This window comes from Oxyura jamaicensis, chromosome 11 (assembly GCF_011077185.1).
Source record: "Oxyura jamaicensis isolate SHBP4307 breed ruddy duck chromosome 11, BPBGC_Ojam_1.0, whole genome shotgun sequence".
Classification (NCBI taxonomy): Eukaryota; Metazoa; Chordata; class Aves; order Anseriformes; family Anatidae; genus Oxyura; species Oxyura jamaicensis.
In genome coordinates, this window is record NC_048903.1 from 1,883,094 (window position 1) to 1,906,990 (window position 23,897).

The following is a 23,897-nucleotide window of genomic DNA, read 5'->3' on the forward strand; positions in this document are numbered from 1 at the left end:
GCTGTTCCTCAGGGCACAGCCCAGGGGAAGGCACGGGGCTCACTGGTGCTACCAACTGCCCCCAGACCATGGCTGCCCCTCCAGCCCCCCAACTGCCCCCTCTAGCCCCCCCAATCCCACAATTGCCCCCCTGCTTTGCCAGCTGCCCCCGTGCTACCTCAACTGCCCCATGCCCCTCAAACTGCCCCCCATCACTCTCATTGCCCTCACACCACTCTAGCTGCCCCCTACCTAATTGCCCCCTCCAGCCCCCCCAGCTGCCCCTGTGCCCCTCCAACTACCCCAACTGCCTCCCCACCCCTCTAACCGCCCCCCCACCTCTAACTGCCCCTCCACCTAACTCACCCCCAGCTTCGCCATCTCTAACTGCCCCCCACCTAACTGCCCCCCATCTAATTGCCCCCCCACCACTCTAACTGCCCCCCTAACTGCCCCCGACCCCCCTAACTACCCCCCGACCCCTCTAAGAGCCCCCCCCAGCCCCTCACAGCCTCCCCCCCGCCCGCTCCGCCCCGTGACGCGGCGCCGTGCGCGGGCGGCGCCAGGCTCAGGCCTAGGCCCCGCGGTGCCGCTCCCGGTGCCGGTCCCCGTCCCGCCGCCGCCGCCGCCGCCATGCTGGTGCCCGTGTTCACGCTGAAGCTGAGCCACAAGATCCTGCCCCGCACCGTGGCGCTGGGCCGCTTCGACGGGACCCACCCGTGCCTGGCGGCCGCCACCCAGGCGGGCAAGGTAACGGCGGGGCGGCGGGGCGCGGGGCGGCGCCGGGCGCTCCCTCACGGCGCGCTGCCCCCCGCTCCCCGCAGGTCTTCGTCCACAGCCCTCACGGCCAGGGGCACCGGCCCGGCCCGAGCCGCATGGTGCCGAGCAGCCAGGACGCCGCCGTCTCGCTCCTCAACATCAACCAGGGCATCTCCTGCCTGAGCGCCGGGCCGCTGCGCCCGCAGCCGGCCGCCGACTGCCTGCTGGTGGGCACCGCCACCAGCCTGCTGGCCTACGATGTGTACAACAACTCGGACTTGTTTTACAGAGAGGCGAGTCGGCTTTCTGCCTTCCCTCCGTGCCTCCGCAGGGTTGTCCTGGCGTTCGCTCCGCACCTAGTGTCAGTCAGTTGTGCTTCTGGCCCTTTGCGGTCCTTACATCGCTGCCTTCAGAACGCCTTCCCTTTAGACTGTCAGGAATGCTTCGGAAAATAAAGCTTTAATAGGATGTGTATGCATCAGGGAGAGCAAGGCGTTACTAGGATGTATACCCACGTATGTGTGAGGGAGAGCACGTTTTCATAACACATCAACCTAGCAAGGCAAAACTTAGAAATTTTGCTAGGTGTCTAGAGCTCAGCTAAGCTCATTTTTTCACCCTAATCTGCCCAGGTCATGGATAGTGACAGGAATTGTGGGTTTTAGCAAGGAATCAGAAAATATAAGGAAAAACTTGAAGAGGTCTTGGGTTTACGTGACAGCACAGCTTCTCACTTTATAGTGAAAGGTTAATGGTCAACACACGTGCATAAGTAGCCATAACACCTTAATTCTTGGCTTTATAACCCCCCTAATTAACCAGCGGGCCCGACTTCATGTCTGGTTTCTCATTAGCCCCTTTCAGAAGTGGTGGTTGTCAGTTTTGTCTTGCCTTAAAACAACCACGCTGCAACTGCATCCACAAAGCGGAAGGGAAACACACACCCAGCTTCTGCTGCAAGACTCTGGCACTGCTAGAAAGGAGACAAATGTGGTAACGTTGGAAGCTTTTTTAATTTGTGTGCTCTGATGTCACATTATTTGTTTTGTTTTGTTTTCCTTTAATGTTTCTCTGTAGGTTTCGGATGGAGCCAATGCAATAGTTCTTGGAAAGCTGGGAGATATTGCATCTCCGCTTGCTATTATTGGTGGAAACTGTGCCCTGCAAGGCTTTGATTACGAAGGAAATGACCTTTTTTGGACGGTAGGGCTACACATAAATGCTTTTGATATTGTTAAAAGATTCATTTGGTGGCGCTAACTGCTATGGATTTTTTTTTAAAAATACGATATACGTTAATTTGGTTGTTGAACAGCTAAGATCTTTCTTAATTTATTTCAGAGCTTAAACTCTGTGTGTTTGACCATGTATTTAGTGCATTCGGATGTTACTCAAGTACTTGACTGCCCTCATTGTGGCTGAGATAATAAAAAGGGTAGCTTCTGACAGCTATCAGTGCTGAAGATGGTCTTTCTCGTTTTAGGTTACTGGAGACAACGTTCGTTCATTAGCACTGTGCGACTTTGATGGTGATGGCAAAACGGAGGTTTGTTTGTAACCGCTTACACATGAATTCAGCTGTTTTCATGGTCTTATAGTGGTAGGAAAAAAAAAAGTGAGTTATCAAATACAACTGATATATTACCAGTAAAAGTGATCCCTGCGGGGAAGCTGTCCCTTTTTCAGGCTCCAGTCTGGCAGAACCAGGCACCATTGCTCAATCCACAGACGGGGAGCAGCCCTGCTCTCTGGCACTACTTGGAATGTGTGAAACGAGGCATACTGGGGGGCTCCACAGTGCTGCTGCCTTGCCTTGGTGAATAGATGGCCAGCGCTAATGGAAACTTCTCTCATGTTTTTTTGAACCGCGCCAGAAATACAGGGGAAATACAATGAAATGTCTCTGATCATCAGTTGCAAGGCATCTGTTTCAGTCATATTTTTTGAATATGTTTATAAATATTTTTTGAAGTGGCAGAGGTACAACTCGCAAGCATCTTACACGTGAAAGTGAGCCCTTAAAAAGCTGTGCTGTGAAGCACTTCACTTACGATTGCCAAACTCACAGAGTCTGTCTTTGCATCCATTCTCCCTGTTTCTTCTCCACAGTGATGTGAGGAAATAGCGTGTTCCTTACTTTTTGCATTTAAAATGAAAAGAGTAGCACACATCTTGCTGATAGGATGTGAGACATGATAGGAAACAGCTGCTGTTCTAATCACGCAGACTGCGATGGATGGGTGACGTTGTGAATTTGGGTGGCATTTTCTGTTTTTGTAAATGTTCCTCCATCCTGTGTGAATTGAAGGATCATTGCTATAAACATGACTTTTAAAGAAAAAAGAATGGCATCCTAGTATACTTCCGATGCAAATAAATCATCTGTTAAGTCACCACACTAAAAGTACTTACTTTTGTCAGCTTCCAATTTTAATCAGAATTAATTTAAGCTCTTCTCTTGAATTCCCAGAAAATCCTCATTTGTGATGTTTCCTTGAACTATGTCATGTTTATAGTGACATGTAAATGGCCTCTACAGCTTCGGTGTTTCTTATAGCTGCTGTGCTGGTGCAGACCTTTTGTTTGGTTGGGATGGTTAGGAAATAGAAAATCTTCTTGCAGGTTTTACTGTCAATTTCAGCACAGCTTCTTTTAGGGCATTTTAAAAAATGGTTGTAGGAAGGGTGATGATTATAGAAAGTGGAGGCAGTGCATAAAGGTTCTTGCCTTCTAGGAGAAAACAGGGAAACTGATCTGTGGCACTATCTGTAAATGTTTTGCACTTGGGCTTGTAAGTGCTTTTTTGTTCTTTTTTTATGCTTGACAAAGATGCATTCTCAGCAGTTGGTATAATCTGTTGCTGCTTTGAGCCAGGCAGGGTTGGATGCCTGAACTGACATGCGGCCAGTTAGCCCAGCGTGCCATTTCTGAGATTTTTTTGGGTTCTTTTTACTCTTAATTATCTACATGATTTTTTTAAGCTGTGGTTTATGTGAAACTGCATCTGGTTTACAATTGAAATACTGAGAAAATGCCCAAAAACACCTGTTGATTTTTTTTTTGTTGGTTTGTTTTATCTGATAAGTTGGTGTGCTAACTTCATTTCTGTTCTTCCCCCAGTGAAAATACGTCTACATTTAAAATGGACCGATTTTTAAACCTGTGTGACTAGACTTCTGTCATTTAATAGCTAACAAAACTGATTCGTTCAAGTCACTGTCTTAGGATGTTAGATTGGCAAGATGGGAGAAAGTAAACAGTGCCAGAGACTTGGGGGCCAGAGGGGGAGGTTTTCCTTGCTTTTTCACGTTTGAGTCCATGGGGATGAAAGTCACTGAGGTGGACAACTTTAATAAAATCAAATTAGTAAAGCATCTTCTAAGCACCTTTAGGGGATGCAGGGTCACCAGTAACTGACTTGGCTTTCTGTGCATTTAGCTGGTTGCTGCTAGATGGTGGAGTCATGGCTTGTCAAGAAACCTGTACCACTTACAATTTTATTTGTGATAAATTATTTCAATAGCTACAGTAAGCTTAGGCTTGTGTAATTTAGTTTGTCGTAATTTGAAGCACCTTCACCTTGGAAGAAGAAAAAATCTTGCCTTTTTTTTTTTTACATCCAACTTCAGTATGCGTTTGTATCCATTCTGCCAAATAAAAATGGAAGGCTCATTGGTTCCAGTGGGGAAAGGCACTACCGAGTTTTAAACTTTGATTTATAATTCAGTTTCTGTCATTGTTTATATGGGTGATCTTATGGGCAAGGCACTATGTGGAACTCTTCCTTGCTTTTTCAATTTGTAAAACAGAACTTTCAATTTGTAAAACAGATGGCTTGCCACCAGCCTTAGAAAGTGCTATTCTATGGGACCTCCTTTGCAGTTAATACCTTCTACCTGCTCAAACCTAGGAAACAGGAAACGAGCTAATAAATACAGAGATGATAAGGAGTGAGAATGCAGAAGACCTGATTGACTGCTGATGTCCTATTTGTGTAATCGTTTACATCAAGCTGAAACCCATTTTGCCCTTGCTTTGTGGTCGTGGCAGCCACCACCTGTAGGAGAGGCAGTGATGGTTACTTGCATTCATTGGGTTTGAGTGTTTACATGAGGGCTGGCTGGTCAGTGAAAGGTTTTCCAGCTGTTTGTAGGGAGTTTGTGGTAAGTCAGAACTGAGCTGTACGTGCCCTGCTCCAGCACAGGCAATGCAGTATGTTGGTGTGCATAATTATAGCTACAAATGATAGGAGCAAGAAAAGAGCATAGCCCTGATGTATCTTTTTGTATTCCTACCCCAGATGTTTCACTGTGCTTTTGTAGAGTTCAGCTTGCCAAAAAAGTGGGACTGGTACTCGATCAATCGTGGACTTCTGGAAGCTTGTCCTGACAGAGGGTGCCCTTTGTCCTACTGGCAACATTTCCTATTGCTGTTGAAACCTCTCCATTGCTGGACTTGGAATGTTTATTTGCTTTCTCTGTACAACAGTCTGTGATTCTTATTTCCTTGCCTCGATTAAGCCTTTTTAAGGTAGATTTCATTATTTTTGTAGCTTCTTGTTGGCTCTGAAGATTTTGATATCCGAGTATTTAAAGAAGATGAGATCGTGGCAGAAATGTCAGAAACAGAGGTAAATCACCTCTAGCTAACGTTTATTATAATCATGGATGAAGTTGAAAATGTTGTGTGCTATAAAGCTTTTCTGGTTACTCTGGTTCAAATGTATTGTGTAGTTAAATAGTTACTTAACGATTTGGCACAGTATCTATCCTGCTAGCATTGCAAAAGTTAGGGTTTAACAACATCTTTAATAACGCTTGCACGGGGTTTCTTGCCTTTTTTATTTGTTTACAAACCTTTAACCAGACAACGGAAAGTAACTGTTGTCTGACTGAAAAGCAGGGCCCTGTCCAAAGGTGATTGTGGTTCCGGGAAGGAGCCCACTGACCGAAGCTCTTGGTGCCTCCTGACCAACAGGACGTCTTCTGCTACTGGTTTCCTCAAAGGTGTTGACACAATCACGATGGGACAGCTTGTCCCTGTGTGTATCCACGCGGTGTTGGCTGGGTACAAGGGGGCCACCCAGGCAAAACTGGAGGTTTGTATTGCAGTTGGTCCTACACTGGCTGCACAAAGAGGGCTGCGCTTCTGTAGTGCCTGGAGTACAACCTTTGTCCTTGAAGATCTGAGGACTCCTTGCTGCCAAAGTTAGAACTAAAAGGCTTAGTTAGCTATTAAACGACTTAGAAAGAGCTCTTAAAGATGAATGAGGGCAGTGTTCCAGGAAAAGGAGCTGTTAATATAGCTAGAATTAGAACTGGGCATAACAGAATACATCCCACTGTCTGTGCAATAACCAATCCAGAGTCACGTTGGGATTTCTAGTTAAGGGGAAGTGGATGGTCTGTCGCTCTCATGTATGGTTTGCTTACAGATCTACAGTAGAATTGTTTCAAATTCACACCTATAGAGCCTTAAGAGGCCTGTTACAGTCTTACTGTTCTAACTTGAAAGGACACAGCTGCACCTAAACCTTTCCTTTTAGGAAGGCAAGTGCAGGAGATGGTGGCTTTGCGCATTGTGCACATCTTGGAAGATTCAAGTAGTTTGCATTTTCTGTGTTTAATTGCTTCTTCTGATTAAATGAGATCGCAAAGGCTGATTCTTGAATTTGTAAATGGACACTTTGGGCGTACAGAGAGTATTGCTACCTCTGTGACTTTTTGTCTGTTACTGGGGTCTTCTGTCCTCGCAGGGTGCTCACAATTTGGAGGGTGCTGTTACTTGGCCAAGGCTTTGGAGAAGGCCCACCAGAGGGAATGGTGAAGGGTTCGGAAATCATGCTCTGTAGCAAAAAATCCAGGAGCACAGTCAGCTGAGTTTAATGCAGCTTACATGTTGCTTTCATGACTGTCTGCAACCTGCCTGTAAGACTGAATTGTTGCCAAGGGCTCTGATTAAGGACACCACGCATAGCAATGTGGAGTGGCTGTGGCCTGAAAGCAGACACTAAGGTGCACATGCTAAACGGTGAGGATGATTGCTACCTTCTCTGCGACTTCAGCAGAGGCAGGGGTGGATTTGGTTTCACTAGGACTCTTCACAGCAAGAAGGTCTGGTTTCTAGAGAAGTGCTGGAGTTCAAGAAGGATTTAATTTTAAGGAAATCTCACGAGCTACCTTGTATGGGAGACCAGACAGACTCTTGTACTTGTTCCTCCCAACACTAAAATCTCTAGTGTTTGTGTAAGGTAAAAGGATGTGTGTCCAAGCACTGAGAGACCTTGCTCAGTGAAGAACTGTGAGTTAATGGGTCTTAAAAGGAGGGAAAAATGGTCTGGGTTGTGGCTCTCACGTCTTTTCCTGGAGCTGTTGCTTATTCACGTAATACCTAGCCCGCTGTTCTAATTGTCTTCCTGAAAAACTCCGACCGTGGGAGCTGTTAATTTTTATCTTGCTAATCTTAGGCAAAGGTTTTCTACCAATATCTCTAGGGCTTTCCCAGCCTGTGTCATGTGGAAGTCCTTGGCATCCTCAGGTCCTGAAGACTCAAGGAGTGTTGTGTGCGCGGAGCAGGTTTGCGGTGGCAATGTATTAGCACTGATGACCACAGGAATCCTATGAGCAGTTGGGCTGCTGATTGTGGTAGTAAATATTTGATCAAAGAACACAGTTTGAGGGCAATTCTGCAATCTTTGCTGAATTGTATGTTAACATTGGCAATGCAGCTTGTGTGGGGAAATCCTACAAGGCCTTTGGTCACGTTAAACTGAGTTTTAAAAATAGTTATTTCAATATTTAGTGCTCCGTACAGTAGGCTTACAGTTACATTTCAATTAATGTACAGTTCATGTGATAGAGATCGCATATAGTCTGTTCTCTGGTATGTGAAGATGCAGAAGTAGATGTGTCCTGCCTGATGAATGTATTTTCTCTCTCTCGTTTCTCCCTTTCGCCCACAAGACTGTTACAGCACTTAGCCCCATGTACGGCAGTCGCTTTGGCTATGCTCTTTCTAACGGGACGGTCGGAGTTTACGACAAGACAGCCCGCTACTGGAGGATTAAGGTTAGTCCAATGCTGGCGCGTCATCACGGAAAGTTTGAATTCTCCTGAGGGTTTGGTGGCTAGTCTCTGGTTGTTCTGGTAGCACCAAAACTCCTTAGAAGAATTAGAATTTTTCTACTGAGCATAGCACTTAGTGTAACTTTGTCGTTACAAAATCTACCCGTTTTTATAGATGCATGGAAAATTAGTAACATATCAGTTCCTTCAGCACTTTTGGGACTACTGATGATGGCTTTAACAGCACTGGTAAGACCATACATCTGGGGATGCCTCAGCTTTGCAGGGTCACTTAAGGAACAGGGATGCAACAGCAAAATGTGAACTATTTGTTAGAAAATGCCTCTGGCTGCATTGTTGAATCAATAAACGCTTTTTCAAAGACCGAATTCATCTTGCATTGTATATGTTAAAAGCTAATTTTTCTACATCAAAAGCAATGAGTTGCTGTAGCAAATCACTATTGGGAAGAGCTTTCATTTTAATATTCTTAATATAGCGCAGATTAGAACAGCCTATTCAATAGCAATATAAGAAGAAGGATTCCTTGGGAGGTGGCAGGAAGGGGTTAATGCCTTTCCTCAGTGGTCTCATTTTATGAAAATGTTGAAACTGATATTTTTTTCTAGAAAATCTGTTTTTTTATACTTTCTGAATTCTAATCATCTGCTTGGATGAAAATGATTCAAGGGAAAAATCAGGTTCTTCGAGAGCAGAGGACTAGATTCATAATGCAAGAGCGAAGATTTCAAAGATGTGTGTGATCTTGCAGATAGTGACGCTGTAACTTCCTCTTAAGAGACATTTTTCTCTTCCTTTCTGTGGACTCATTCTCCAGTGTCTTGCATGTATCAAGCATGTGCAAATTAGAAATAATCCCTCATTGTAGTTTGTGCTTTGTTTTCTGTCCTCAGTCTAAGAACCACGCGATGAGCATACATGCGTTTGACCTCAACTCCGATGGAGTATGCGAGTTGATCACTGGCTGGTCCAATGGGAAGGTGAGCTCATACTGGGGGAAAATGGGGAGGTGTAAATCTAGAAGCTGTCTGAACAAGGCTGTTAAATTTTCTGAAGTAGAACAGACAAAATATTAAAGGACTGTTGAAAAAGGAGCGCTGAAGTATTATTATAGTAAACTTAGTTTGTCTGGCGAATCCTGTGCCAAATGCAAGACCAGTCAGAGAAAATCTTCCTATGCTTGCTTCAGAGTCAATTGCTAAGGTGTGGCAAGTTGTTCCTATAGTAGCAGAGATCATACACCACATCCTACAGATCTCAAGTGTCTCTTTTTGGCTGTGTCTTGGGCGCATGCTAATAATCTGCCGTGTACCCTGAATGTTCTCAAACTACAGGGGAAAAAAGGAGTGGTTATGTAAGAGGAGAATGGCGTCGGTCTTGACTGTGGCAGGATTAGAGTAAATCCATCAAAGTATTATTTAATCCTATGTAAAGGCATGCTATACAGCTCAGTCTAGTCTCTTAAGCCTGTTGCTTGGTATTTCCCTTTGCCAGAAATGACTGTTCTAGCTGCCAAATCTCTCTTGGACACAGCTTGCAAATTTTTTTTTTGGTAAATCTGTGCTTCTTTCTTAGCACCTCTCATTACTCTCATTAGCCTGGAGGAATTTAATTAACTTCATATCAAGCTGGCAGTCTAGAGCCCAGATATGTTGTAATTTATGTTGGATTAGGTGTATAACATCATTAAAGAGAGAACCTCTCCTTGCTGTACTTATTTTTCTGTTCTTTTCAACTGGCAGTCTCTACCCTGCTTGTTGGTCTGAAACAGTCCTAGAAAGAGTGATGCTGGTGCCATGCTTTGGAAGAGACACACTGTCCAAACCTGAGCTCCCTTCTCCATCCCTCTCTCTTGAAAGATAACTAAAGGTTGTGACGTGTGCATGAAGGTAGTTCAGCAGCCAAGAACAGCAAATAAGATGAGACTGTAAATACTGCATTAAGGTTATTCACAGTTTGGTCCCATCGTTGGTGCATCCACATGCGCACAACCTTCCTCATGCAGGCTTGCAAACAACTTTTTTCCTCCTGTTGTTTGTAACTTCGGGAAGCGACTCTGAAGAGCAGTTCCTTCTGGCTGAGTCTGTCCAGAGGTCAGTTGATAACACATTTTTCATCGGGAGCGTTCTGATCAGCAGAACTGCAGGTTCATCCATCTGCAGTTCCGTGAGTGGAGCTGGCTTTCAGTTAACAACCCAGAGGATGGCGTGGCATTTATTTTGGAGCTAGCTTATTTGTTCATGCTGTGTCTTGGAACTCTTTGCTGTTCCAGGTTGATGCGCGCAGTGACCGAACGGGGGAGGTCATCTTTAAGGACAACTTTGCCTCCTCGATTGCAGGTGTGGTGGAGGGAGATTACAGGATGGACGGGAGCACCCAGTTAATCTGCTGTTCAGTTGATGGTGAAGGTAAGAGCATTGTTCAGGATACTAATTTAACACCCGGTGGTATCAGGCACATCACGTCATCTCAGATTACCTAACCGTTGTTTCGGTTCCACAGGCATTTTTGTGTGCCAAATTCGCTTTGCCTTGTGCGAAGTTAAGGGAATTTTGTGTTAGGCTATCTGCAAACAGGATTTGGAATATCGTTTTCTCTGTAATAATCAGTGTGCATTTCATTATGATCCAAGAAGCCATCAAAATTTGTTTGCCTAATAGAAAATGTCCCTTCCTAATAATGCAAAGAGAGACACGCTCAGTAAAGACCACGATTCTTCAGGCAACATTATGAAAGATCAATATATGGGAAATCTTTTTCCCTATATGTGATAATTCTTGGGTTGCTTAACAGTGGATAAAAGGGGTTAGAAAGCTTAAGGTGCATGTATTTTGGTTTTGTTCAAAAGATGAGTTGTTAATTGTATTAGAAATTTTGGATGTCAACAGCCCTTTGTTTCCTGGAAAATGCTCTTCTGAGGCTGTAGAAGTGGTGGATTTGTCCCACCAGACTTTCAGGCAGTGAGACGTGGTTACTGTGACTGGAAACAGATACGATTGTAGATTATTTAAATAAATTCAGCATGAATTTATAGGCATACACGTTGGCTCCAGGAAAGGCACTGGTGTGATTATCCAACGGCTTGGCTTCAGTGACCTGAGACAAACAGGTCTGGCACAACCCATTTGGAACAAAAGCCTGTCCTTGTTAAATAGCTTGGTGTTTTTCTGTCTCCCTTAATCACAGGCTGCTGGGAAGTGCTGGACTTTGGCTTCAGCATTTAAACCCTTTTCCCAGGCTTACAGAAGGGGGGTGTTGTATGCGGTTGTGAAGATACCTTATCCTAGCAGAGCTGTGCAGGTTGATACCACGGAACATGATCATGCTCTTCTGATGGGTCTGTCGTAAACCTTGGCACAGTGGGGATCCCTTCAGGCTGGAGCCTTTCGGCAGTGCTAAAAATAAAGAATAAACAAAAACTAATTAATAAAAAAGGCACTACTAATAGTAATAGTAAATAATATTAATAATCACTAAATCATAATACAAAAAAAAACACTGTATGGGCAAGCCTCTGCATTCTCACAATGCTTGTCATTAGAGTTCTGTTTGGGACTGGCTTCCTTTCACATGAGGTCAATTGTAGGATTGAGAACATTGTTTTTCTGCGTTTCAGTGTGTTTTCTGGGTTGCTCTCATGTAAAAGGAATTATTGACCTGCAAATAATAAAGTGAGCCCTTTTATCGGAGGGCATTGTGCACCCTGAATGTGTTTTTCTGCGTTCCTACGACTTTTTACTGGGGTTGTGCAGTTGGGCAGCATATTCTTTACAGGAGTCAGATTTTTCTGTGTGTTTTGTTTCTGTGCAGTCCGGGGCTATCTGCCAGGAGGTGAGGAGACGAAGGGAAACCTGATGGATACAAGTGCTGAGCAGGACCTGATCCGAGAACTTAGCCAAAAGAAACAAAATCTGCTCCTGGAATTAAGAAATTATGAGGAAAACGCCAAGGTACTATTTAAACAGTGTGCAGGGCTAAAACCTGTCTTCCCATTGCCATAAATCTGTTGTAATCTGAGAGGAGGTCGTGGGGCAGCCTGGACAAGTCAGAGCTGTAACCTGCAATCAGCAGCGAGATTGTCTGCCTGGGATTCCTGCTTGCACGTCTGGCTCGTGCTTTGTGCAAGTTCAGAACTTGCTTTTCTTTCTGTAATAAGTAACGTGCTCCTTGCCTCATCAGCTCACTCGAGCAGTTGGGTTTGGAGCTGGGTTTTGTTCAGCCCCGCGCATCAGCTTATGACTGAAAATTGTAATTTTCCATGCATAAGCCAACTGGGGAGTCAGAGAGGATTGTGTGAGAGCACTGCCAAGGTACACAGGCAGCGCGCTTGTGGCTTGATGGGGAAGGTGCAGAATTACAGGGCTTTGAAAAATAGTTTGAGGAAAGAGCAGGCTTATGTTTGAAAAGTAAATAACCACTGTAGCAAAAGCATGGAGTTTTGCTTAAAGTTAAATATATGTAAAGTACTTTTCTGAATGGAGGTTTGGGTACAGAGCTGAGCTCAATCGACAACAAAGCACTTGAACAAATGGTAGCACAAGTGTCCACAGCTTCGTGCCTAATCCAGCTGCTGTTCATAAATACAGGAGGTGTCTGGGAAATGCAGCCTTCTCCTGCAAGAAAAGAGAACTGACTTACACACGTTTTCTAGGTTGCTTGAATGAAAATCTTGAAATTATGATACTGAAGGGTATGTGTTTTGGAACAGGCTGAACAGAACACTCAACTGAAGGAAGCTGATGGGCAGAGAGGTGTGATTCCAGCAAATACCCAACTCCAGACCTCCCTGTCAGTTAATCTGGGCTCTGACAGCCAGTCTGCCCACGTGGAGCTGTGTATTTCCACCACAAATGGTGAGTGGTAACCTGCAACCATTGGCATTTATTTCCATGTAAATTCATGCAAACATTTAGTTATATTTAGCTGATGATTTGCCTGTCTCCCCTTTATTGTCTGTAATTTCCCCTTTGTGGTTGCTTTCCTTTCAGTTTTGAATCAGCTGTGCTCCTTTGATGGGTCTGGGGAAGGGGGAGGAGTTTGCTGGAATTTACTTCTTGTGTTTTGTTTTCCATGGCAATTAACATTTAACTTGGATGAAATGGGTTTTGGTGATCCCTGCAACATCCCTTGTGTTGACTGTAAACATTAAAAAGGAACACTGTGCTGTTCCCCTGCGAAAGAACGAGTGCAGTGGTCAGTATAGAGGGATATGCTTCTGTAATAAATTATTTATTATAAAAAGCAAACAAAAACCAGCTGACCAAAACAACATTAAAAAAAATCTGTTCCCAAAATTAATGGACAATCTTGGTTGTTTATGGGTGGATTACCCGGTATGTGGTAAACTGTGTAAGGAACGCAGAGACTACCCCAGCAGCTTTGCACTGATCTCAGGTTGTGTTCAGTTAAGTCTCTATGCTCGTGAAGGTGTTGCATGAATGCAGCTGGACCTCAGCTGCAAGACAGGAACTGCTCCAAAGCAGCATGTTCACCTAGCACTAGGTATGTTGAGGATGCAGTCAGATCCAGATGTGGTAGTGCTGGTCATCTGCGATACGTTAACAATTTAGAGGAGTGCTGTAAAAAGTTGCCTGTGCTTGATTCTGAAAAAAAAAAATAAATAAAAGATTTTTTTTCTTTGCAAGAGGACAGCTGTTAATTTAGAAATGATTTTTTCTTCTTGTTGCTAAGACACAATCATCCGTGCTGTGCTGATCTTTGCTGAAGGCATATTTGAAGGAGAGAGCCACGTGGTACACCCCAGTCTCCAGAACCTCTCAGGTTGTGTTCGGGTTCCCCTCGCTCCACCCAAAGATGTCCCCGTGGATTTGCACATCAAAGCCTTCGTGGGTTACAGGAACAGGTGAGGTTTGTGTTGTGAACTCTGCTGGGCTCCAGAGCTAAGTGTGTGTGACAGGAAGCACCAGTGATGTGGCTTCATACTTGTCCCACGGGAATTGCACCGTTAATTCCCTGATGCCTCACTTCTCTTGTTAGTGGAAGGCGAGTTCGAATACTTTCTTAAAAATACTGTTATGCTGAGCTCTGCTCCAGTCAGTTACTGGGACGTGCTGTGTTCTGGCTCTGCCTTTAGGGGAACAGTGAGTGTTTCTTGTCCAAGCATGCTGTCTTGTGGGTCTCTGGAGGGAGCCATGAGAGGCAGAGGCTGTATCCAGACTGCCTGCTCTAAGGGTTTGCTGCTCCGGGGGCCTGAATGGTGACAGCTCTTACCATAATACTTGGGCAAGCCTGGAGGCACTGTGCTGACTTTCAATCTGCAAAGTAACCCTGTGCCCATTTGACTTTGGGGCAAGTAGAAAGCAGCATATGCCTGATTTCAAGACAATGCTTTTCCAATTTCCTCTTCATATGTACTTAAAAAACCCACAACTTTCTCCCTGCTCACATCTGCCAGAACTGGCGGTGTCCCAGGAAGCAGCATCCTTTCCCTAAACAGGGAGGTGTATTTTGAGTGCTGGCCAAGCACTGCAGAAGAACAGAAGGAACTGAATTCCCTTTTTTTTTTTTGTTTCCTCTGTTTGTCTTTATTACTGCTTTTAATAGTTCAGCAAGGCTGTTCATAAAATACCCAGTCACATAATGGAATCTTAAATGTGTAAGCCTAAAGAATATATTTCATTGGAAGGATTATGGAAAATGTAAGCAATAGGGAGGAATCATTCAACCTCGTAAAGAGATGCAATAAGCCTGGAATTTCCAATTTCTACTGCTTCCAGCTGCTTTCCAGCAGTAAGCAGTTGGTTGCATTGCTGGAAGCTGCTGGTGGTAATACCCAGGTAAAAAAGAACCAGGAGCCCTTGCAAATAGGTGAATCACTGTTATGTTTGTAATTGTCTCTGTATTTTCCCTTTTGATTGCTTCCAGCACACAGTTCCATGTCTTTGAGTTGACGAGGCAGCTTCCCCGCTTCTCCATGTATGCCCTGAGCAGCCCAGACTCAGCCACAGAGCCGCTGAGCTTTGTTAACTGTACAACGAATGAGAGGCCGCAGAGGGTGAGTTTCTGCTCTGCTTCCTAATTTCTAGTCCTATTTACTGATGATGCTTTTCACAGCAAGTGGAGAGTTTGCAGTTAGCTGGAGATATTCAAGAGCAAAGATTATTACGCAGTGGACTGCATTTCTAGCCTTTGGAGTCTGTATGTTACAGCTTGACTTGGTAGGTTTTTTTTTTTTTTTTTTTTTTAATGCCTCACTTGAGACATTACCAGCTTCAGGAATTCCTGCAGCTGCAGGAACTAATGACCTGAGATCATAAGGTATTTCAGATATTATCTTGTTTGCTCTGTGGTGACTGATAGAATGCCAGTGGCAGGAACCCTGTAGAGAGTGATGAATTTTATGAATAGAGAACAGGATAAAGGCAGTGCAGTGCCCAGGTACTGGCTCATACACCTAGCAGCTGAGCAGTGGTGCTGTACTTTTGGTTCTGAAAGATCTGAATAGTGGGATGGTAGTGATCAGACCTGGTCATTTCCCTCATAACGGTGAGGCTTTGCTATATTTGCATCACCTATCCTGCATTAAGTAGTCAAGGCAAAAACCAAGCTGAAAAACACTTTCCTTTAAATTCTTGTAGTAGAACCAGCTTGCTTCCTAGCTTTCTCCAGTCTCCAGGCCTGGTCTTATGGTTTGACCTTGGACTGTGGTTTTACATTGTCAGGTTTGATTTTCTTACAAATAATCAGCTTAGGAGCAGGGAGCCAACTGTCCCCATCCTAACAAGTTCATGACATGAGTTTAGGGGATGAAACTTTGTGAATGAAATTCCCAAGATACCCTGAACAGAGAGCCCTGCTGTCCTGTGCACACACAGGGGCACTGCATGGCTCTCTAGACTTCCTGCACAGGTGATGGCTGATGATCTTTGTTCCTTGTTTTATTTTTTTGCAAGATTGTTATGTGGCTGAACCAGAGCTTCTTGCTGCCAGAGGATGCAGAGTTTCAGAGTGCTCCCTTTCAGGTTTGCTTCACTTCCCTTCGTAATGCAGGTCAGCTCTTCATCAAAATCAAGTCTGGTGGAGAGGTGAGTAACTTCACAGACAAGGGGAACGGCCGTGTAATTATACACCACTGAAACTTATAGGTGGTGCCAAGAGAAGGCTGTAAAAATGTATGAGGACTGAACAGGCAGAGGAAATACTCAAGTTCCAGGGATGATTTTTGCAACTTTTGAGTCTGCGTTACTCTTAGTGGGTAAAATTCCATTGCCAGTCAACAAAGCAAACTGTTTAGCCTACAGACCTGTAGGAAGGTATTTGTTCCCACACAGAGTGGGAAGCCACAATTTGAGGCCCAGGGGCTGCCTGTAACTCCTGCACTGGCCTTGTATGCACAAATTCTTTTTTTCCCCAAGCCTAAATAAAAACCCCTTTGAAATCGGTGTCTCCTTATCTCCAGCAAGCCTTAGAGCTTATTCTTGGATCAGTCTTGCCTCTTAGAGTGAACTGCTTTGAGCCTTGATATCTGTTCTAGACGCAGTCCTGCTGAGCAGTTTCGGCAGTTATTTTGGCATGGAAGAGCCTTTTAAGTGCTTTCTTGTCCTTTCTGACAGATTTCAATTAGTACGGATGATATTGATTTAGCTGGTGACATTATCCAGTCAATGGCCTCCTTTCTGGCAATTGAAGATCTGCAGGTGGAAGCAGATTTCCCTGCGTACTTTGAGGAGCTGAGGAAAGTGTTGGTCAAGGTGAGGAAGCATCGGGCATTTTTAAAATGGCAGCTAAGCAGTCACTGGGGACATTTGTATGAGAGGAAAAGCTGAGGATCTCTAAGCTGCTTAATCTTCTTGGTGTAAATCAGCCAGCAGTGGCGTGCTGTATATTCTGTGCAGAAGACAAAGGGGTTCCCTTGATCTTCTGTTTATTCTTTGTTGTATGGAACAGGGTCTTGGTCCCCAGCAGATGAACGTTTAGAATAATGTAAATATGTTGTCTGGAAGACGGCTGTGGATTTGGGTCAGGGCATAAGGTGTGCATCTGAGCTGAGCACTTCTTTCTGTGGGGCAAGGTACTGCTCTGGCAGCCAGGGGTCAGGGAAAGAAGGATGGTGCTAGGGATGCAGGTAGGTTAAGGTGGGTTGAGGTGTACCTGTATGCCCAGAATGGCAGGGGGCCTTTTCTCACGAATGTTTGCCTTGGACAGGTGGATGAGCACCACTCGGTGAATCAGAGGCTCACTGCTGACATGGCCGAGCACTCCAACCTCATCCGCAGCATGCTGGTTCAGGCAGAAGATGCGCGACTCCTGGGAGACATGTGAGCAGTTGCTGCTTTGTATGTTTTGGGTATAGAACAGCCAGCCTTTGCTTTTCAGGCAGAAATAGACACAAAAAGATTTGTGTGGTGTGGTGGATGTCCAGTTACAATTCTTCATGCAGAATTGGTACCTTGGCTGCTCCCATGAGCTGTCTTTGAGCCTTGTCTTGTTCTTTAGGTGGAGAACCAGCCTGGGGAAGGCAAAAGGGCAGGATTAGGGACTTAGCACGGAGCAGGCAGAGAGAGTTGGCCTTGAGAAGGTGATATGTTAGAAAATTTAAGGGAAGAAGGGATTAAAAGCTGTCTGTTGTGCGTGAACCTCTGAGAACACCAGGAAAGAAATTTTAAGTGCCAGTCCCTTCGCTCTGACTTCTGTGTTCTGCTAATTTCCTGCCTTGACTGTGAAGGATGACAGTAAAGAGGTCTGAACTTCTGCAGAGCAGTGTCACTTTCACCGGGGAACGTGGCATCTTCTGTTTGGAGAACGTAACTACAAAAATAGACTTCCTTTTCACTTAAATAATGAGGTTAACCAACACGTCTAGACAAGTCTGTTGTCTTGTAGCTGCAGCCATGGAGGTAACGATGGCAGCCATCACAACCATGCATCGTTACACCTTTATATTGACAGACCAGGAATTATTTTCTTGTCCCCAGAGATTCAACTAACTGTGCTGATTGTTCCCCCAGGAAAAACATGAAAACACGGTACATCGAGCTGTATGATCTTAACAGAGATTTAATAAATCAATACAAAATTCGTTGCAACAATCACACTGAGCTGTTGAATAACCTGAAAGCCGTGAACCAAGCAATCCAGAGGGCAGGCCGGTTACGTGGTAAGTATGTGTATTTGGAGGGCACAGGGAGTCTTGGATCCCACTGAGGCAGATAAGATGCATCTCAGAGGCCACCTGGTTTGCTTAAGTGGCTTCAGGCTGCTTGCCCTGAAGCTAAATTAGTGGAAGTAACCTTGCTCAGTCCTAGCCGATTGCCTGTGACAATGAGCTGTGAGTGTCCAATATAATCTGGGATCACAATATTTTGGAAAGAACAGTTCAAAGCAGTTTTCAGGTATAGAAATCACTAGTTTTGTTGAACACAATTTTAAAAACAGTTTTAAAGCAGTGTTTAAGTCCTTCATTTATAACCTAGTTTGAAAAAAAGGAAGAAAGCTATCAACTTAAGCAAGGCTGTTTATATTATTATTAGTTCTGTAGGTCTTTGGAGAAGGAGTTTTTTTTGTATTTGTAGCATTTCCCTTTCAACAAGTCCTTTAAGCTGCCCTGTAATACAGCTATGGAAAATTCTTTAAAGAAAGGATTTTATTTGTATATTAAGAAAAAGGCAAGGTGGCACTTTGCTGTTTGTGTAAAAACTTTTGAAAGAAACCCCTACATTTTGAGCTTTATAAATATTTGTACCTTTTTGGTTTTCCTCAGTAACTGAACTGTTTTTTCTTTCTTTTTTTTTTTTTTCTATTCACAGTTGGCAAACCTAAAACACAAGTGATCACTGCTTGTCGGGATGCGATAAGAAGCAACAACTTTAATGTGCTGTTCAGGATAATGCGTGTGGGGACAGCATCTTCTTAAAACGACTAGAGGAACAGCAGTGGTGTAGTGGTGATGTTTCCCTGCAGTAGGCAGGTACTGGACCAAAAATGACAAGCATTTCATTCAGTTCCCTGCTCCATTGTAGAGTGGAGTAATTGCAAAGGTAGGATTTTAGTTAAGCCATCAGGTAAGAAGTGTCATTTATGCAGGCCAAAGGACAGGAAGCTTCTTGAAGAGAGCAGCGGAGTTTAAGTGCAGATGTGGTATTTATGTAAGGCAGAGGTATAACCTTGAAACACTAATTTTTCTTACAGGATCTTATTTATGTATTTTAATATATTTTGTAGTTACGGCATCAGTCTTTACCATTAAAACATAGACTGGTTTGACTGCTTTTGTTGTGAGTTAGCTGGGGAGATGTGTACGGTTAAGTTGTTTGCTGGAAAATGAAGCAGTTCTCTGGTTTCTGCATCCACCAAGCTGGGGATATGTCTATTACCCCATTTACATTGTGGTTTAAGAACCTGGAGGTGAATGTGAAGTCAGACTGAAATGCAGGACCATGAGCCTGCTAGCTTTGGAACTGAGGTTTTGAAACTTGCCTCCAACTTCTGTTGTCAGCTACTGGCTTGTGCTCCCATACAGAGTTATTCTGTGTTAGAGAACCCCTGGTTTCATTGCAGGGATGTGCTGCTTCCTGGGTAAATTGCAGTCCACTGCACTAGAAGCACCAAAAGGAAAACATCTTCTTGCTGGCTTTTAAGCCGGGTGATCTTTGAAAGCTGTCCAGTTCCAGGATAGGAAGGTAGGAAGTGGTCAGTTTCATATCTGATGCTCTCCCCACACCCAGATTGCAGGAAGTTGTGCTTCCAGCTGTTTGTTCCCTGCTACTGCTGGGTGAAACTGCAGATACTGAGGTGGGTAGGGGTGTATTTCAGGAATGAGGAAAACAAACTACACACCCAAGCTTGGTGCATACTTATAAAGAGGTGGCAGTACATAATGGGATCAAAAGAAGGTATTGAAAAATCTCTTGGCCCTTGGCTCAAAACTGTTTATTAGTTGTGGGATCTCTTAAATTGGATTAAAATACTACAGTAGAACTGTAGTTTAGATATAAAGATATTTCAGAACCTTTGCCAAAACAAATTCCTACTAGAAGCTAAAAATATCCTGAACAGGATGGCGGCTGGGTGCCAGTGTTCCTAGCTCCTGCACCACTCATCATGTCTACCACTGCATGGATCAATCTGCAACACGGCGGGGAGTAGGCAGTCCATCACATCTGTGAAAGGACGTTCTTGGGTAGCTTCTCAGGGCTGTCAGCAGTACTCGCCTCCTGTAACTGGTCTGTCTATTTGCTAATACCAAATTAAAACCAGCAGCCCACTGTTCGCTACAGGGCAGGCAGCTGAATGGGGAAATTAATTCTTGCAATGTGTTCTCATCTCCAAAACAGCCCCTTGCCAGTGCTTCACCCCTTCAAGATGAAGAATTACGCTGCCAAATGCGTGGATCTCTGTCACTTCCAATCTGCAGCAAGAGCTCATTTGAATCCTTTTAAGAACCTGGTTGTTAGTCAAATCCAGCTTCTTGGTGAAAAGGGTGGTGAGCCACCCGTGCTGTTCTAAGCAAGCAAGCTGTAAGACTTGATTATGGAACAGTCTCCTGGCATAAGTCTCGGGCTTTCTGCCACCTGCTGTACTTGTTCCCAGTGTTTCCAGCTCTTTTGCTCTTTACATTCAAAATCCTAGTGCTTGCTTAGCTGCATTTCTGTAGTCCATTCAATGATCAGAGAGTGTCTGTGACCAGAAAGCAGCTTTCCCATCAGCCTGACTTCCAGGGCTACACATCAGGCACTTCCAGTCCCGGCTCTGTTTTGCTCTTGGCAGCCTGTGTCGCTGCAGCGCCTGTCAGTCCTGCGGTCACAGTCCAGACCTCCGATACGGCTGATTTCCCCCGGCTAGGTTTCTGACAACAAATTTGTCATTTATTTTCCCATAAAAACAACTTCTGTCTTTGCCAAAGGTACAATCCACATCCTGTAAGCTGAAGTGATACAAAGCTTGCAGTTGCTTGTTGAAATACAGCAGCCCTTGGCTGACACACAGCAGCAAGTTGACATAAGCAGCGTGTGCAGCTGAACCTGCACCAAGAAACAATCTGTACGGGTAAGATTCAGTCCAGGGCTATTGCGCAGTAATCCTCTTCTCAGGAATGGGAGGGGAATTGTTCACAAGTTAAGCCACTGGGCAAGTACAAAGCGAACTCTAAAATCACACTAGTAGGACTGCACACTAGTTGCTAAAAATTCTTGGGAAAGGTTGCTTGGACAGCACCACGCTGCGGTACGTGCACTGGGAATTGGGTTCAGGCCATTGTCCTGCCCCTCTGGGGCATTTCAGTGCCTGCCTGAAATTGAAACTTGCACTGGGGCTCTGCTGTGCCTGGAGGCAGTGTGCCCACAGGCACATGGCTTCCCCGTAAGGTCCCTTTGCTGCCTTAGAAATGTGCTGCCAAAATCCTGTGCTGGATCAGTGCCCTCTGAAGAGGGAGCTGTGCAACAGGGGTTTTCTATGTCCTAATTCAAGTTCCCTTTTGGAGTTTAAGAACAAACAAACGAAAAAATGGAACTGACAATTGACAACAGGTTACTTCATTTTAGCTACACTTTCTTCAAGTCCCATGGATCGCTGTTCATCTCGATTAATCCTAATTCACTGAATACTTGATGTCAGAACTTAATTTGCTGCATGTTTATGAATGCAAAAATCATTCCTTCAGTCTGGTCTACAGCTAAACTGTATTGAATTGCTTCAGTTTTCAGCTCCTTGGCAAACGGGTAACAGCCAGATCCTGAAAAATTTGTCACGAAGCATTTGAATAACTCAGCACTACAGTAACTGAAAGCTGCTGGTACCCTGTATCAAATGCCAGGGTTCTTGGCTTTTGCAGTGCAGTAATCTGGTGGGAAACATGCATCCTCACATAGCTGAGCTGGTCAACTTCTGCGGGAGGCTGTCTTGCCTGGTATGAAGCTTCTGGCCTCGCTGCTCGCACTCTGTACCTTGTTGTTCATTTGCTATTCCATCCTTTTTGTTTTTCTGTATTGTTCTGCTTATTCTCTTGGTGGGCATGTACATATTTCATACATTCCTTAATGATCAGAGTATGCTGTAAGCAACTACACATAATTGCAAGTATAGATACGTACCCGGTAAGAGCATCTCTAGAGGGCTGCCATCATAAGCACCGTCTAAATTCAGGTCCCTCCTCCTCCCCATCAAGTAGCTAATGTCACCTGGACTTTCACTGGGCTATCTGTATGTAACAGGAAGCGTGGGAGAAGAGAAATGTGTTGTTTTTTAGGTCTTTCAATGCTAACTGCAAATTTGGCTTCTTAGGTTACTTCATCTCAGTCACCTGAGGCAGAAGGGTGTTTCCTTGTACGATCGGAGAGATAACTGGCTCGCTCAAGTAGAGGCTGGTATGCCCTCTAGTGTATTAGTTATTATTAAAAAGCAGTAAGCTTCAAAAAGTGCAGCTTCCTCCCAGTCTTTTGGGAGGCTGTTCCAAGACCTACCAAACACACTCTTGGGCTGACGATGCAGTAGAATATGTAATTTCTTTTTGTTAATTAACTTACTCCCAACTTTGCCTAGCTGACTACACTGTGAACAGCTGGGGTAACCTTTGTTTGCAACTACCCAAACATTTTTGATTTTTTTTCCTTTGAAATCTCCCATTACTTGTCTTTTTCTACTGTAGCAGCTCAGAGTAAGGCCTTCTTTCTCCTCATGAATAGCTGTTGCCCAGAAAGGTCACGGAGTGCCTCAGAAATTAACCTGAATTAGTGATTCACAAATAATTTTATACACATAACATTTGTTTCTAGCTTTGTCCCCTTGTCTTTGTAAGTGGTTTAAAACAATAGCAGAGGAACACTAAAACTGAGCAGGAAAGTGTCTGCAGTGCGCAGAGAAGCCAGCTTAGGGAAACAAGTCATAGTGTGAACAGGTTTGTGTCCATCTCACAAGCCTACATGCTTCCTAATCCATTTCAAAATAAAGTCATGCCCAAAGCACTTGCTGCTTCTGCACTGAGGGTGCAGAGTGTTTGTGCCAGCACAACTTGCCTTACTTGGAGCTTACAGTCCTCTGCTGCTAGCTGTGGTCTTACACCACCCCAGGTGTCTGCAGTGAGAATTTGCCTGGAGCTGGAGATGGAGCTGGCTAAACCAAAGTCACCCTCTCCCAACCCAAAAGATCCAGGAGGAAACGAATGTGCACACTTCCCAGCCTGCTGCAAGCCTGTAGCCTACGTTGTCTGGCTTGGCTGATCTGAAAGTACACCTGGCTGATCTGAGAGTACACCTGCATCTCCTCAGTGCAGGAAAGCTTCAGGCAAGCACATGCATGCCAGGGCCAAGACTACAGCATGGTGTTCTGCTGCCCAGCTGGCTGGCCTCCGTAAGTGCTCGGCACGCGTTCTGCAACAGCACCTCTTAGTGGGCTGACAGCACCTCCGGGGTGACATGTCCAGCACAGTCCTGCTTGAAGTTAACATGGTAGGCAGACTACAATTAGTGAAAGCGTGTACCCAGGGAAGGTATGGCACTAAAACCACCAAGTTTCTTACAGCAGTTAGCTGCCTACCACGTACTGCCTACCACAAGAATTGCATACCTGCTACCTGGAAAGATCTCAGCACCCTCTCTCCAATGACAGAAGCCACGTTGGAGCCTAGCAGACCCTGAGACAAAACTGAGGCTATGCTGTAGGTGATCCTCCTGCTCCCTGGGGACAATGAGCCAAAAGAGGTGAGTTGATACCTTCCTGCTCCCAGCCCAACCTCTCCTGAGACTGGAGCCACAACTCTTTCATACCAGAAGCACAAAGCTGTCCCAGTACATGCACACAAGTAGAGGAGTACATAGGAGCGGGCCTCTCATCTCACCTACTGCTTGACTTCTAAATTCGTTGGAGTAGGGGCTGCATCTGAGTCTGCCTGCACAGCATTTAGCATAATAAAGTTCAGCTCCCTATTACAGGGCCAAGGCCTTGACAACGCCAGCGGCTTTATAGCCTCACTTTCTTCCTTTGCAATTCCCTAAAGCTGTACAGCTAGAAAAACCTCTTATTTCCCAGGGCAGTTCTATTATTTCTGACACTACAAAAGGTGAACAGTTAAGCTCCAGAAAATGTCTTGGGTATTTTGTAACAGAACTTGCTCAGCTACAG

The 23,897-nt window shown here is 44.7% G+C and overlaps 1 protein-coding gene across 1 annotated transcript; it reads left to right on the forward strand.

Annotated features, from left to right (window-relative positions):
* Positions 1 to 539: 539 nt before the first annotated feature.
* Positions 540 to 19,046, forward strand: BBS2 (Bardet-Biedl syndrome 2). The gene is made up of 17 exons (XM_035336733.1): positions 540 to 729; positions 804 to 1,031; positions 1,816 to 1,941; positions 2,222 to 2,284; positions 5,291 to 5,368; positions 7,701 to 7,805; positions 8,717 to 8,803; positions 10,096 to 10,231; positions 11,634 to 11,773; positions 12,532 to 12,676; positions 13,515 to 13,686; positions 14,709 to 14,838; positions 15,737 to 15,868; positions 16,397 to 16,534; positions 16,989 to 17,101; positions 17,792 to 17,940; positions 18,590 to 19,046. The coding sequence occupies exons 1-17, from the start codon at positions 613 to 615 to the stop codon at positions 18,694 to 18,696; spliced, it is 2,166 nt and encodes a 721-aa protein (XP_035192624.1). The 5' UTR covers positions 540 to 612; the 3' UTR covers positions 18,697 to 19,046.
* The last annotated feature ends 4,851 nt before the right edge of the window (positions 19,047 to 23,897 follow it).

Excerpts from the sequence above, each read along its gene's own strand:
- BBS2 (XM_035336733.1), top strand. The coding sequence starts at position 613 with ATGCTGGTGCCCGTGTTCACGCTGAAGCTGAGCCACAAGATCCTGCCC. Across the intron at positions 5,369-7,700 it reads CAGAAATGTCAGAAACAGAG|ACTGTTACAGCACTTAGCCC; the intron begins GTAAATCACCTC and ends TTCGCCCACAAG. Across the intron at positions 10,232-11,633 it reads CTGTTCAGTTGATGGTGAAG|TCCGGGGCTATCTGCCAGGA; the intron begins GTAAGAGCATTG and ends GTTTCTGTGCAG.